This window comes from Bombina bombina, chromosome 3 (genome assembly GCF_027579735.1).
Source record: "Bombina bombina isolate aBomBom1 chromosome 3, aBomBom1.pri, whole genome shotgun sequence".
NCBI lineage: Eukaryota > Metazoa > Chordata > Amphibia > Anura > Bombinatoridae > Bombina > Bombina bombina.
The window spans coordinates 149485343-149501047 of NC_069501.1; the positions used below are offsets into that span (position 1 = coordinate 149485343).

A 15705-nucleotide genomic window follows, 5' to 3' on the forward strand; every position below is an offset into this window, starting at 1 on the left:
GAGCAACTGGAATTTCAAAAGTAAAAATACAAGAGGCATTTTTGTTCTACTATCCATACAAGTTCTAAATGATAAATAAATGTACTCTATTTACATTTTTTTGGTTGACCAATTAGTGGTTCTCTAAAAAAAAAAAAAAAAAAAGACCAAAACTTGACCTATTTCAACATTTTAAATTTCATTTTTCATTTAAAAAAAAAAAAAAAAACACATAATTTATGCTTACCTGATAAATTCCTTTCTCCTGTAGTGTGATCAGTCCACGGGTCATCATTACTTCTGGGATATTAACTCCTCCCCAACAGGAAGTGCAAGAGGATCACCCAGCAGAGCTGCTATATAGCTCCTCCCCTCTACGTCACACCCAGTCATTCGACCAAGAACCAACGAGAAAGGAGAAGCTAAAGGGTGCAGTGGTGACTGGAGTATAATTTAAAAATTTAGAACCTGCCATAAAAAACAGGGCGGGCCGTGGACTGATCACACTACAGGAGAAAGGAATTTATCAGGTAAGCATAAATGATGTTTTCTCCTGTTAAGTGTGATCAGTCCACGGGTCATCATTACTTCTGGGATACCAATACAAAAGCAAAAGTACACGGATGACGGGAGGGACAGGCAGGATCTTTATACAGAAGGAACCACTGCCTGAAGAACCTTTCTCCCAAAAATAGCCTCCGAAGAAGCAAAAGTGTCAAATTTGTAAAATTGGGAAAAAGTATGAAGCGAAGACCAAGTTGCAGCCTTGCAAATCTGTTCAACAGAGGCCTCATTCTTAAAGGCCCAAGTGGAAGCCACAGCTCTAGTGGAATGAGCTGTAATTCTTTCAGGAGGCTGCTGTCCAGCAGTCTCATAGGCTAAACGTATTATGCTACGAAGCCAAAAAGAGAGAGAGGTAGCAGAAGCTTTTTGACCTCTCCTCTGACCAGAATAAACGACAAACAAGGAAGACGTTTGTCGAAAGTCTTTAGTTGCCTGTAAATAGAATTTTAGGGCACGAACTACATCCAGATTGTGCAGAAGACGTTCCTTCTTTGAAGAAGGATTTGGACACAAGGATGGAACAACAATCTCTTGATTGAAATTCCTGTTAGTGACTACCTTAGGTAAGAACCCAGGTTTAGTACGCAGAACTACCTTATCCGAGTGAAAAATCAGATAAGGAGAATCACAATGTAAGGCTGATAACTCAGAGACTCTATGAGCCGAGGAAATAGCCATTAAGAACAGAACTTTCCAAGATAACAATTTTATATCAATGGAATGAAGGGGTTCAAACGGAACACCCTGTAAAACGTTAAGAACTAGGTTTAAACTCCATGGCGGAGCAACAGTTTTAAACACAGGCTTAATCCTGGCCAAAGCCTGGCAAAAAGCCTGAACGTCTGGAACTTCTGACAGACGTTTGTGTAACAGAATGGACAGAGCTGAGATCTGTCCCTTTAAGGAACTGGCGGACAAACCCTTTTCTAAACCTTCTTGTAGAAAAGACAATATCCTAGTAATCCTAACCTTACTCCAAGAGTAACCTTTGGATTCGCACCAATATAGGTATTTACGCCATATTTTATGGTAAATCTTTCTGGTAACAGGCTTCCTAGCCTGTACTAAGGTATCAATTACTGACTCAGAAAATCCACGTTTTGATAAAATCAAGCGTTCAATTTCCAGGCAGTCAGCTTCAGAGAAATTAGATTTTGATGTTTGAAGGGACCCTGAACCAGAAGGTCCTGTCTCAGAGGCAGAGACCAAGGTGGACAGGAGGACATGTCCACTAGATCTGCATACCAGGTCCTGCGTGGCCACGCAGGCGCTATTAGAATCACTGATGCTTTCTCCTGTTTGATCCTGGCAATCAATCGAGGAAGCATCGGGAAGGGTGGGAACACATAAGCCTTCCCGAAGGTCCAAGGTGCCGTCAAAGCATCCACCAGGGCCGCTCCCGGATCCCTGGATCTGGACCCGTAACAAGGAAGCTTGGCGTTCTGTCGAGACGCCATGAGATCTATTTCTGGTTTGCCCCAACGTCGAAGTATTTGGGCAAAGACTTCCAGATGAAGTTCCCACTCCCCCGGATGAAAAGTCTAACAACTTAGGAAATCCGCCTCCCAGTTCTCCACTCCCGGAATGTGGATTGCTGATAGGTGGCAAGAGTGAGACTCTGCCCAGCGAATTATCTTTGATACTTCCATCATCGCTAGGGAGCTTCTTGTCCCTCCTTGATGGTTGATGTAAGCTACAGTCGTGATGTTGTCCGACTGAAACCTGATGAACCCCCGCGTTGTTAACTGGGGCCAAGCCAGAAGGGCATTGAGAACTGCTCTCAATTCCAGAATGTTTATTGGCAGGAGACTCTCCTCCTGAGTCCAAGATCCCTGAGCCTTCAGGGAATTCCAGACAGCGCCCTAACCTAACAGGCTGGCGTCTGTTGTTACAATCGTCCAATCTGGCCTGCTGAATGGCATTCCCCTGGACAGATGTGGTCGAGAAAGCCACCATAGAAGAGAATTTCTGGTCTCTTGATCCAGATTCAGAGTAGGGGACAAATCTGAGTAATCCCCATTCCACTGACTTAGCATGCACAATTGCAGCGGTCTGAGGTGTAGGCGTGCAAAAGGAACTATGTCCATTGCCGCTACCATTAAGCCGATCACCTCCATGCTTTGAGCCACTGACGGGTGTTGAATGGAATGAAGGACACGGCAAGCGTTTTGAAGCTTTGTTAACCTGTCTTCTGTCAGGTAGATCTTCATTTCTACAGAATCTATAAGAGTCCCTAAGAAGGGAACTCTTGTGAGTGGAAAAAGAGAACTCTTCTTTTCGTTTACCTTCCACCCATGCGACCTTAGAAATGCCAGTACTAACTCTGTATGAGACTTGGCAGTTTGAAAGCTTGAAGCTTGTATCAGAATGTCGTCTAGGTAAGGAGCTACCGTAATTCCCCGCGGTCTTAGCACCGCCAGAAGAGCCCCCAGAACCTTTGTGAAGATTCTTGGAGCCGTAGCTAATCCGAATGGAAGAGCTACAAACTGGTAATGCCTGTCTAGGAAAGCAAACCTTAGGAACCGGTGATGGTCTCTGTGAATCGGTATGTGAAGGTAAGCATCCTTTAAATCCACTGTGGTCATGTACTGACCCCTTTGGATCATGGGTAGAATTGTCCGAATAGTTTCCATTTTGAACGATGGAACTCTTAGGAATTTGTTTAGGATCTTTAAATCCAAGATTGGTCTGAAGGTTCCTTCTTTCTTGGGAACCACAAACAGATTTGAGTAAAAACAGAATTTATGTTTACCTGATAAATTACTTTCTCCAACGGTGTGTCCGGTCCACGGCGTCATCCTTACTTGTGGGATATTCTCTTCCCCAACAGGAAATGGCAAAGAGCCCAGCAAAGCTGGTCACATGATCCCTCCTAGGCTCCGCCTACCCCAGTCATTCGACCGACGTTAAGGAGGAATATTTGCATAGGAGAAACCATATGGTACCGTGGTGACTGTAGTTAAAGAAAATAAATTATCAGACCTGATTAAAAAACCAGGGCGGGCCGTGGACCGGACACACCGTTGGAGAAAATAATTTATAAGGTAAACATAAATTCTGTTTTCTCCAACATAGGTGTGTCCGGTCCACGGCGTCATCCTTACTTGTGGGAACCAATACCAAAGCTTTAGGACACGGATGAAGGGAGGGAGCAAATCAGGTCACCTAAATGGAAGGCACCACGGCTTGCAAAACCTTTCTCCCAAAAATAGCCTCAGAAGAAGCAAAAGTATCAAACTTGTAAAATTTGGTAAAAGTGTGCAGTGAAGACCAAGTCGCTGCCCTACATATCTGATCAACAGAAGCCTCGTTCTTGAAGGCCCATGTGGAAGCCACAGCCCTAGTGGAATGAGCTGTGATTCTTTCGGGAGGCTGCCGTCCGGCAGTCTCGTAAGCCAATCTGATGATGCTTTTAATCCAAAAAGAGAGAGAGGTAGAAGGGTGCTTTTTGACCTCTCCTTTTACCGGAATAAACAACAAACAAGGAAGATGTTTGTCTAAAATCCTTTGTAGCATCTAAATAGAATTTTAGAGCGCGAACAACATCCAAATTGTGCAACAAACGTTCCTTCTTTGAAACTGGTTTCGGACACAGAGAAGGTACGATAATCTCCTGGTTAATGTTTTTGTTAGAAACAACTTTTGGAAGAAAACCAGGTTTAGTACGTAAAACCACCTTATCTGCATGGAACACCAGATAAGGAGGAGAACACTGCAGAGCAGATAATTCTGAAACTCTTCTAGCAGAAGAAATTGCAACTAAAAACAAAACTTTCCAAGATAATAACTTAATATCAACGGAATGCAAGGGTTCAAACGGAACCCCCTGAAGAACTGAAAGAACTAAATTGAGACTCCAAGGAGGAGTCAAAGGTTTGTAAACAGGCTTAATTCTAACCAGAGCCTGAACAAAGGCTTGAACATCTGGCACAGCGGCCAGCTTTTTGTGAAGTAACACAGACAAGGCAGAAATCTGTCCCTTCAGGGAACTTGCAGATAATCCTTTTTCCAATCCTTCTTGAAGGAAGGATAGAATCCTAGGAATCTTAACCTTGTCCCAAGGGAATCCTTTAGATTCACACCAACAGATATATTTTTTCCAAATTTTGTGGTAAATCTTTCTAGTTACAGGCTTTCTGGCCTGAACAAGAGTATCGATAACAGAATCTGAGAATCCTCGCTTCGATAAGATCAAGCGTTCAATCTCCAAGCAGTCAGCTGGAGTGAAACCAGATTCGGATGTTCGAACGGACCCTGAACAAGAAGGTCTCGTCTCAAAGGTAGCTTCCAAGGAGGAGCCGATGACATATTCACCAGATCTGCGTACCAAGTCCTGCGTGGCCACGCAGGAGCTATCAAGATCACCGACGCCCTCTCCTGATTGATCCTGGCTACCAGCCTGGGGATGAGAGGAAACGGCGGGAACACATAAGCTAGTTTGAAGGTCCAAGGTGCTACTAGTGCATCCACTAGAGCCGCCTTGGGATCCCTGGATCTGGACCCGTAGCAAGGAACTTTGAAGTTCTGACGAGAGGCCATCAGATCCATGTCTGGAATGCCCCACAGCTGAGTGACTTGGGCAAAGATTTCCGGATGGAGTTCCCACTCCCCCGGATGCAATGTCTGACGACTCAGAAAATCCGCTTCCCAATTTTCCACTCCTGGGATGTGGATAGCAGACAGGTGGCAGGAGTGAGACTCCGCCCATAGAATGATTTTGGTCACTTCTTCCATCGCCAGGGAACTCCTTGTTCCCCCCTGATGGTTGATGTACGCAACAGTTGTCATGTTGTCTGATTGAAACCGTATGAACTTGGCCCTCGCTAGCTGAGGCCAAGCCTTGAGAGCATTGAATATCGCTCTCAGTTCCAGAATATTTATCGGTAGAAGAGATTCTTCCCGAGACCAAAGACCCTGAGCTTTCAGGGATCCCCAGACCGCGCCCCAGCCCATCAGACTGGCGTCGGTCGTGACAATGACCCACTCTGGTCTGCGGAATGTCATCCCTCGTGACAGGTTGTCCAGGGACAGCCACCAACGGATTGAGTCTCTGGTCCTCTGATTTACTTGTATCTTCGGAGACAAGTCTGTATAGTCCCCATTCCACTGACTGAGCATGCACAGTTGTAATGGTCTTAGATGAATGCGTGCAAAAGGAACTATGTCCATTGCCGCTACCATCAACCCGATCACTTCCATGCACTGAGCTATGGAAGGAAGAGGAACGGAATGAAGTATCCGACAAGAGTCTAGAAGTTTTGTTTTTCTGGCCTCTGTCAGAAAAATCCTCATTTCTAAGGAGTCTATTATTGTTCCCAAGAAGGGAACCCTTGTTGACGGAGATAGAGAACTCTTTTCCACGTTCACTTTCCATCCGTGAGATCTGAGAAAGGCCAGGACAATGTCCGTGTGAGCCTTTGCTTGAGGAAGGGACGACGCTTGAATCAGAATGTCGTCCAAGTAAGGTACTACAGCAATGCCCCTTGGTCTTAGCACAGCTAGAAGGGACCCTAGTACCTTTGTGAAAATCCTTGGAGCAGTGGCTAATCCGAAAGGAAGCGCCACGAACTGGTAATGTTTGTCCAGGAATGCGAACCTCAGGAACCGATGATGTTCCTTGTGGATAGGAATATGTAGATACGCATCCTTTAAATCCACCGTGGTCATGAATTGACCTTCCTGGATGGAAGGAAGAATAGTTCGAATGGTTTCCATCTTGAACGATGGAACCTTGAGAAACTTGTTTAAGATCTTGAGATCTAAGATTGGTCTGAACGTTCCCTCTTTTTTGGGAACTATAAACAGATTGGAGTAGAACCCCATCCCTTGTTCTCTTAATGGAACGGGATGAATCACTCCCATTTTTAACAGGTCTTCTACACAATGTAAGAATGCCTGTCTTTTTATGTGGTCTGAAGACAACTGAGACCTGTGGAACCTCCCCCTTGGGGGAAGGTCCCTTGAATTCCAGAAGATAACCTTGGGAGACTATTTCTAGCGCCCAAGGATCCAGAACATCTCTTGCCCAAGCCTGAGCGAAGAGAGAGAGTCTGCCCCCCACCAGATCCGGTCCCGGATCGGGGGCCAACATTTCATGCTGTCTTGGTAGCAGTGGCAGGTTTCTTGGCCTGCTTTCCCTTGTTCCAGCCTTGCATTGGTCTCCAAGCTGGCTTGGCTTGAGAAGTATTACCCTCTTGCTTAGAGGACGTAGCACCTTGGGCTGGTCCGTTTCTACGAAAGGGACGAAAATTAGGTTTATTCTTTGCCTTGAAAGGCCGATCCTGAGGAAGGGCGTGGCCCTTACCCCCAGTGATATCCGAGATAATCTCTTTCAAGTCAGGGCCAAACAGCGTTTTCCCCTTGAAAGGAATGTTAAGTAACTTGTTCTTGGAAGACGCATCAGCCGACCAAGATTTCAACCAAAGCGCTCTGCGCGCCACAATAGCAAACCCAGAATTCTTAGCCGCTAACCTAGCCAATTGCAAAGTGGCGTCTAGGGTGAAAGAATTAGCCAATTTGAGAGCATTGATTCTGTCCATAATCTCCTCATAAGGAGGAGAATCACTGTCGACCGCCTTTATCAGCTCATCGAACCAGAAACATGCGGCTGTAGCGACAGGGACAATGCATGAAATTGGTTGTAGAAGGTAACCCTGCTGAACAAACATCTTTTTAAGCAAACCTTCTAATTTTTTATCCATAGGATCTTTGAAAGCACAACTATCCTCTATGGGTATAGTGGTGCGTTTGTTTAAAGTGGAAACCGCTCCCTCGACCTTGGGGACTGTCTGCCATAAGTCCTTTCTGGGGTCGACCATAGGAAACAATTTTTTAAATATGGGGGGAGGGACGAAAGGAATACCGGGCCTTTCCCATTCCTTATTAACAATGTCCGCCACCCGCTTGGGTATAGGAAAAGCTTCTGGGAGCCCCGGCACCTCTAGGAACTTGTCCATTTTACATAGTTTCTCTGGGATGACCAACTTGTCACAATCATCCAGAGTGGATAATACCTCCTTAAGCAGAATGCGGAGATGTTCCAACTTAAATTTAAATGCAATCACATCAGGTTCAGCTTGTTGAGAAATGTTCCCTGAATCAGTAATTTCTCCCTCAGACAAAACCTCCCTGGCCCCATCAGACTGAGTTAGGGGCCCTTCAGAAATATTAATATCAGCGTCGTCATGCTCTTCAGTATCTAAAACAGAGCAGTCGCGCTTACGCTGATAAGTGTTCATTTTGGCTAAAATGTTTTTGACAGAATTATCCATTACAGCCGTTAATTGTTGCATAGTAAGGAGTATTGGCGCGCTAGATGTACTAGGGGCCTCCCGAGTGGGCAAGACTCGTGTAGACGAAGGAGGGAATGATGCAGTACCATGCTTACTCCCCTCACTTGAGGAATCATCTTGGGCATCATTGTCATTGTCACATAAATCACATTTTATTTAAATGAATAGGAATTCTGGCTTCCCCACATTCAGAACACAGTCTATCTGGTAGTTCAGACATGTTAAACAGGCATAAACTTGATAACAAGTACAAAAAACGTTTTAAAATAAAACCGTTACTGTCACTTTAAATTTTAAACTGAACACACTTTATTACTGCAAATGCGAAAAAACATGAAGGAATTGTTCAAAATTCACCAAATTTTCACCACAGTGTCTTAAAGCCTTAAAAGTATTGCACACCAAATTTGGAAGCTTTAACCCTTAAAATAACGGAACCGGAGCCGTTTTGAACTTTAACCCCTTACAGTCCCTGGTATCTGCTTTGCTGAGACCCAACCAAGCCCCAAGGGGAATACGATACCAAATGACGCCTTCAGAAAGTCTTTTCTAAGTATCAGAGCTCCTCTCACATGCGACTGCATGCCATGCCTCTCAAAAACAAGTGCGCAACACCGGCCAGTGCCTGCCGATATTATTATATCAAAATACCCAGATAAAATTATTCCTCAAGGCTAAATATGTGTTAATAATCAATCGATTTAGCCCAAAAAAAGTCTACAGTCTTAATAAGCCCTTTTTGAAGCCCTTATTTACAATCGTAATAAACATGGCTTACCGGATCCCAGAGGGAAAATGACAGCTTCCAGCATTACATCGTCTTGTTAGAATGTGTCATACCTCAAGCAGCAAGAGACTGCTCACTGTTCCCCCAACTGAAGTTAATTGCTCTCAACAGTCCTGTGTGGAACAGCCATGGATTTTAGTGACGGTTGCTAAAATCATTTTCCTCATACAAACAGAAATCTTCATCTCTTTTCTGTTTCTGAGTAAATAGTACATACCAGCACTATTTCAAAATAACAAACTCTTGATTGAATAATAAAAACTACAGTTAAACACTAAAAAACTCTAAGCCATCTCCGTGGAGATGTTGCCTGTACAACGGCAAAGAGAATGACTGGGGTAGGCGGAGCCTAGGAGGGATCATGTGACCAGCTTTGCTGGGCTCTTTGCCATTTCCTGTTGGGGAAGAGAATATCCCACAAGTAAGGATGACGCCGTGGACCGGACACACCTATGTTGGAGAAATCCCTGTCCGTGTTCCGACCGCGGAACCGGATGGATCACTCCCATTAGTAACAGATCTTGTACGCAGCGTAGACACGCCTCCTTCTTTATTTGGTTTGTTGACAACCTTGACAGATGGAATCTCCCCTTTGGGGGAGAGGTTTTGAAGTCCAGAAGATATCCCTGAGATATGATCTCTAGTGCCCAGGGATCCTGGACATCTCTTGCCCAAGCCTGGGCGAAGAGAGAAAGTCTGCCCCCCCACTAGATCCGTTCCCGGATCGGGGGCCCTCAATTCATGCTGTCTTAGGGGCAGCAGCAGGTTTTCTGGCCTGCTTGCCCTTGTTCCAGGACTGGTTAGGTCTCCAGCCTTGTCTGTAACGAGCAACAGCTCCTTCCTGTTTTGGAGCAGAGGAAGTTGATGCTGCTCCTGCTTTGAAATTACGAAAGGAACGAAAATTAGACTGTCTAGCCCTAGGCTTGGCTCTGTCTTGAGGCAGGGCATGGCCTTTACCTCCTGTAATGTCAGCGATAATTTCTTTCAAACCGGGCCCGAATAAGGTCTGCCCTTTGAAAGGTATGTTAAGTAACTTAGATTTAGAAGTAACGTCAGCTGACCACGATTTTAGCCACAGTGCTCTGCGTGCCTGAATGGCGAAACCGGAATTCTTAGCCGTAAGTTTAGTTAAATGTACTACGGCATCTGAAACAAATGAATTAGCTAGCTTAATGGTTTTAAGCCTGTTTGAAATTTCTTTGATAGTAATTGAGTCAAGAGTCTCTTCCAGGGACTCGGACCAAAAAGCGGCCGCGGCCGTGACAGACGCAATACATGCAAGGGGTTGTAGTATAAAACCTTGTTGAACCAACATTTTCTTAAGGTAACCCTCTAATTTTTTATCCATTGGATCTGAAAAGGCACAGCTATCCTCCACCGGGATAGTGGTACGCTTAGCCGGAGTAGAAACTGCTCCCTCCACCTTAGGGATCGTCTGCCATAAGTCCCGTGTGGTGGCGTCTATTGGGAACATTTTTCTAAATACAGGAGGGGGGGGAAAAGGGTACACCGGGCCTATCCCACTCCTTAGTAATTATCTCTGTAAGCCTCTTAGGTATAGGAAATACGTCAGTACTCGCCGGTACCGCATAGTATCTATCCAGCCTACATAACTTCTCTGGAATTGCAACGGTGTTACAATCATTCAGAGCCGCTAATACCTCCCCTAGTAGAACGCGGAGGTTCTCAAGCTTAAACTTAAAATTAGAAATGTCTGAATCCACTCTATTGGGATCAGAACCGTCACCTGCAGATTGAAGCTCTCCGTCCTCATGTTCTGCATACTGTGACCCAGTATCTGACATGGCCCTAGTATTATCAGCGCACTCTGTTCTCACCCCAGAGTGGTCACGCTTCCCTCTAAGTTCGGGTAATTTAGACAAAACTTCAGTCATAACATTAGCCATGTCCTGCAATGTGATTTGTAATGGCCGCCCTGAAGTACTCGGCGTTACCATATCACGCACCTCCCGAGCGGGAGATTCAGGTACTGACACGTGAGGCAAGTTAGTCGGCATAAATTTCCCCTCGTTGTTTGGTGAATGATGTTCAATTTGTACAGATTGACTTTTATTTAAAGTAGCATCAATGCAATTAGTACATAAATTTCTATTGGGCTCCACTTTGGCTTTAGCACATATAGCACAGAGATATTCCTCTGAGTCAGACATGTTAAACACACTAGCAATTAAACCAGCAGCTTGGAAATACTTTTCAATTTAAATTTCAATAGTATGAAAAAAACGTACTGTGCCTTTAAGAAGCACAGAAGTTATGACAGTTGAGAAACAATAAAACGGATAAACTATAAAATCAAATGGCAGAAAAAAAGTACAGAATATAACGTTTTTTTATCACAGTCAAAGCACTATCTCACAGGTCTGCTGTGAGTGATTACCTCCCTCAAAATAACTTTTGAAGACCCTTGAGCTCTGTAGAGACGAACCGGATCATGCAGGGAAGAAAAACAGACTTGTGACTGAATTCCTGATGCGTAGTAAAAGCGCCAAACACACAACAGTGAGGGAGATCAGTAAACTGTCATAAACTAAATAAAATGCCCGCCAAGTGGATAATTAGTGCCCAACACAATTTTTCACCCAGTACCTCAGAAAATTAAACGATTTAACATGCCAGCAAAACGTTTAACCTGATAATAAATTGGCACAGAAACCTACTGCTAGCCGTTCTCACTGCAATATAGGCTAAGGTTTATTCATACAGTATCATTCCAGTGAAGTGCCATTCCCCAGAATACTGAAGTGAAAATATACATACATGACAGCCTGATACCAGTTGCTACTACTGCATTTAAGGCTGAACTTACTTTATATAGGTATTTGCAGTATTTTCTAGTCAATTCCATTCTCAGAAAATAATAACCTGCTACATACCTCTTTGCAGGTGAACCTGCCTGCTGTCCCCTGATCTGAAGTATACCTCACCCCTCAGATGGCCGAGAACAGCAACATGATCTTAACTACTCCGGTTAAAATCATATAGAAACTCAGGTAGATTCTTCTTCAAATTCCCCCTGAGAATGAACAACACGCTCCGGTGCTGTTTTAAAATAACAAACTTTTGATTGAAGTCATAAAAACTAAGTAAAATCACCAAGTCCTCTCACACATCCTATCTATTAGTTGGGTGCAAGAGAATGACTGGGTGTGACGTAGAGGGGAGGAGCTATATAGCAGCTCTGCTGGGTGATCCTCTTGCACTTCCTGTTGGGGAGGAGTCAATATCCCAGAAGTAATGATGACCCGTGGACTGATCACACTTAACAGGAGAAAAATAGATTAGAGCACTACCAATTCATAACGCAAGCAACATATTTTGCAGTAAGATAAATTATAAAGAGAGTTAATTTTACAAGCATGAGATGCTTTGGTTATCAGAAAGATTTTTTTTTTTTTTAACAAATTAACAATTTTATAATTAAATGGACACTGAACCCAAATGTTTTCTTTCGTGATTCAGATAGAGCATTTAATTTTAGGCAACTTTCTAATTTACTCCTATTATTACATTTTCTTCATTCTCTTGGTATCTTTATTTGAAATGCAAGAATGTAAGTTTAGATGCCGGCCCATTTTTGGTGAACAACCTGGGTTGTTCTTGCTGATTGGTGGATAAATTCATCCACCAATGAACAAATGCTTTCCAGGGTCTGAACCAAACAAATAGCTTAGATTCCTTCTTTTTTCAAATAAACATAGCAAGAGAACAAAGAAAAATTGATAATAGGAGTAAATTAGAAAGTTGCTTAAAATTGCATGCTCTATCTGAATCATAAAATAAAAAAATTTGGGTTCAGTGTCCCTTTAAGCAGTACAACATTTAAATCATTTCATATAAGGGATTCGCTGGTGAAATTAAGTAAGATTGATCAAAGCAAAAATTAAAGTTATGGTCATAGACAGTTAACATTAGCCATAATGTGGGTTGTAACTGTGCTGAATAAATCTAAATTTACCTTTTCTGTGCTTGTGGAGATATGTTCTCTGTACCAATAAAGCTGTAGTTGTCTTATCAACCAATAAGCAATGGATAACTAAGCAAGTATTTCCTGCCTGTTCCCGTTTGTACGTATAAAGCTTTTGTAATTTCATTTACTTAATGTCAGAATGAATAAAACATCAAAAACTTACATTTTTAAAACAAGTTTGTGTGTGCATACAACATCCTTTTAATGCAGATGGAATAAGAAAAGGTTTTTTGCCTTCATATCTAGAGCACCTTGGAAAGCAGGAATTAGGCACTAGTTTGGTTATAGAAACATTCCAGTGTGTGTGTAAGTATATATATATATATTATTTAAAAAGGCACAGGTTTGGAAGGTGGGAGATAAAATTCTTCTGCACACAAGTTATGAACAGCAATAGAAAACAGAAAAACACATCTTTCACATCATGACGAAACCGGACAATATTAAAAAAAACTATTTACAATTCATTTATAGTAAATTTACAGACAGTATAATCAACATAAATTTGTTTCAATCAGCATAATTAGTGTGTGTAGTTAATGGAAAGACTTACAGAAGGACTAGAACAAACTCAGAATAGGAAAATATGGCGGGTAGGGTCAAAAACCTGGCATCTAAACATATTACTATTTTTGCTCAGACTTGCATTTAATTCTGATGGAAATAGGCAGTGCATTAATTCGTTATTTGGCATTCGTTTTACAAACAAATGGCAAATATGGCCGTGGCAATGGCATTCAGTAGTTCATATGGGCGCTGAGTTTGTTAAAGTGCAATGCACACATCAGGATTTTGCACATTTTTGTGTGTTGCACTTTGACATATTTGGCAATTGTTTATGAAACAAACGTAGAACAACAAACTAATGCACATGCCTAGCAAAAAATAAATGCATATTTCTAGATTGATCAGTTTTTGGAATTAAAAATAAAAGTCCATCAGACATATGCAGAAGTCTCCATATCCTCTTGCACTGTAGTAATAAAAAAAAAAATCTACACTGTGCAATTATTTTATGTCCAAGAAGAAAAAAAAAAGTACTGCAAGGAACGGAAGCCAACGGACCAGAGTAAGTTATTCCAGTAACGGATTGTAGCCGGGGTCAGGATTTAGTTTTATCCCTATCTGAACACACCTTGCAGTTATTTGAATTTATTAATCTGTGCTCAAGTAGGGAAATTTAAAAAAATCTTAGAAAAATTGGAAAGAAAAATGTGATTCCAATAAAACTCTTGGACACTTTTGTTCTTCTATATAGCAGTAAACAAATTTATTTTTATTAAGTACTTTACGGTTTTCTGAAATTCAAATTCTGAAATATAAATTAAAAAAAACTTCACAACCCTGAAATTTAGATATTTGTCCAAAAAGTTATTGTGTTCTAAACTAAGTGTTGTGTAAAAGTGTGGAAGGCAACGGAGAAGAGACAGATATAATCCTTAGGAAGCTGTAGAAAACACAAGCACAGAAATGTTTCATCCCATTTACACAATTGAACCATCCTTATTTTGTGCTGGAATCATCACTGGAATAGCACCCATTCTACTTAAATTTGGACCAGCTACCTTGGATGATACGAAATTTGGTGTTTGTAATGGGGGACGTTCATATTCTTCACTTGGTACTTGATTGTACCGAGCCTTGGAATATCCTTCCATGTTTGAAGGAGACATTGATCCCAATGAAGAATGATTGCTCCCAATGTAACTACGGGCAGTTGAAGCACGACTTTTGGGTGGGGCAACATCTTCCCTGTAGAGGATAACACAAAGTTAGGCTAATTAACACTGCAAAGGGATACATCTTGTAAATGGTAGGATTTAAAAAAATAAATACTTGTTTTTGTGCCTTTTTCTAACAAAAAATGAAGAGCTTATAAGTGACTAAACTGGTATATACAAATTTAAAATATGCTTACATATACATACACACACATACATATATACACTATAAAAGGGCATAAGTATGCCAACATCCCTACTAATTCTGGAGATCAGGTGTTTCAGCCACAAATCAGTTTTTGAAATTTCTGCCATACTAGATCTGCCCCGGTCAACTGTAAATGGTAGACCATGCAAACTTACTGAGTGCTGATGAGTGCTCAAGATCTTTTGCATCGCTTTCTACAGTTACAAACTGTCTCTAGAAGCAACATCTGCACAAGAATTGTGCGTTGTGAGCTTCATGAAATGGATTTAGTTGATTGAACAGCTGTACGCATGCCTCATATCGACATGTGCAACGCCAAGTGTTGGTTGAAACTGGGCCAACGTTGGCATTTGTTGGCCTTGGACTTGAATATAAGCACAAAATCATAGTCTTCTCCCCTGCTTTAACCAGATAGATCCACTTGTCGAGCGTAAAAAAAAAAAAAAAAGAAAAGAAAAGTGCTCAACAGACGCATGGTGAACACAGAGCAAGTCAATTTTGCAAACAGGATCCCCAAAGCTGTTGGGAAAGGACAAGGGTTTGTGGATCCCTTTCATTCGCCATTGACAAAGCCATGTCAGGGCACTGAAGTAGCCTGGCCGGTAGCGTTTTACTCTGCATTAAGGAGAACCTCTCTCTGGAAGGCTGAGCCAAAAGTCTCTACAGTGAGCGATCAAGTGGCTGAGATGGGGAGGGAAGGTCAAATCTCAGTGTAAAGCATGCTGCCTCTAGACTCTGGAACAGTGGAAACGTGTTCTTTGGAGTGATGAATCACTTCACTATCTGGCAGTCTGATGGAACAATCTGGGTGTGAGAGATGCCAGGAGAACACTACACCCCAGAATACATAGGGCTTAGTGTGAAGTTTGGTGCAGGATAGTGTTCTGTGGCTGTTTTTTCTGAAATCAGCCCCATGGATCTCGACTCCCATGAAGAGAACCCAGATGAAAGATAAGGACCGCTACCTGCCCCCAAAAGGGAGAACAGATTCCCAGAAGAAATCCAAAAGGATCATTCCACACGGCTCAACAAACATACAACAACACACGGTTGTCTTACTATAGTAGCGCCCAGGGAGACGAACTCCCTAGAAACACAAGGACCTGATAAAAAAAAATCCACTCAGGGAAACACGTCCCAAAGAGGTCTCGAGGGACACCCTCATA

General features: G+C 42.5%; 1 protein-coding gene across 2 annotated transcripts in view; it reads right to left on the bottom strand.

Annotated features, from left to right (window-relative positions):
• The window catches only part of CXADR (CXADR Ig-like cell adhesion molecule), a 136778-nt gene that overhangs the window by 12351 nt on the left and 108722 nt on the right, over positions 1-15705 (bottom strand). Inside the window, exon 7 of one of the 2 annotated variants that reach the window (XM_053706012.1) lies at positions 14176-14362. In XM_053706012.1, coding sequence (XP_053561987.1) covers positions 14176-14362 — 187 coding nt within the window. Of the gene's footprint in view, positions 1-12128; positions 14363-15705 lie in introns of those variants that run through there. The other variant, XM_053706011.1, reaches the window with a different exon arrangement.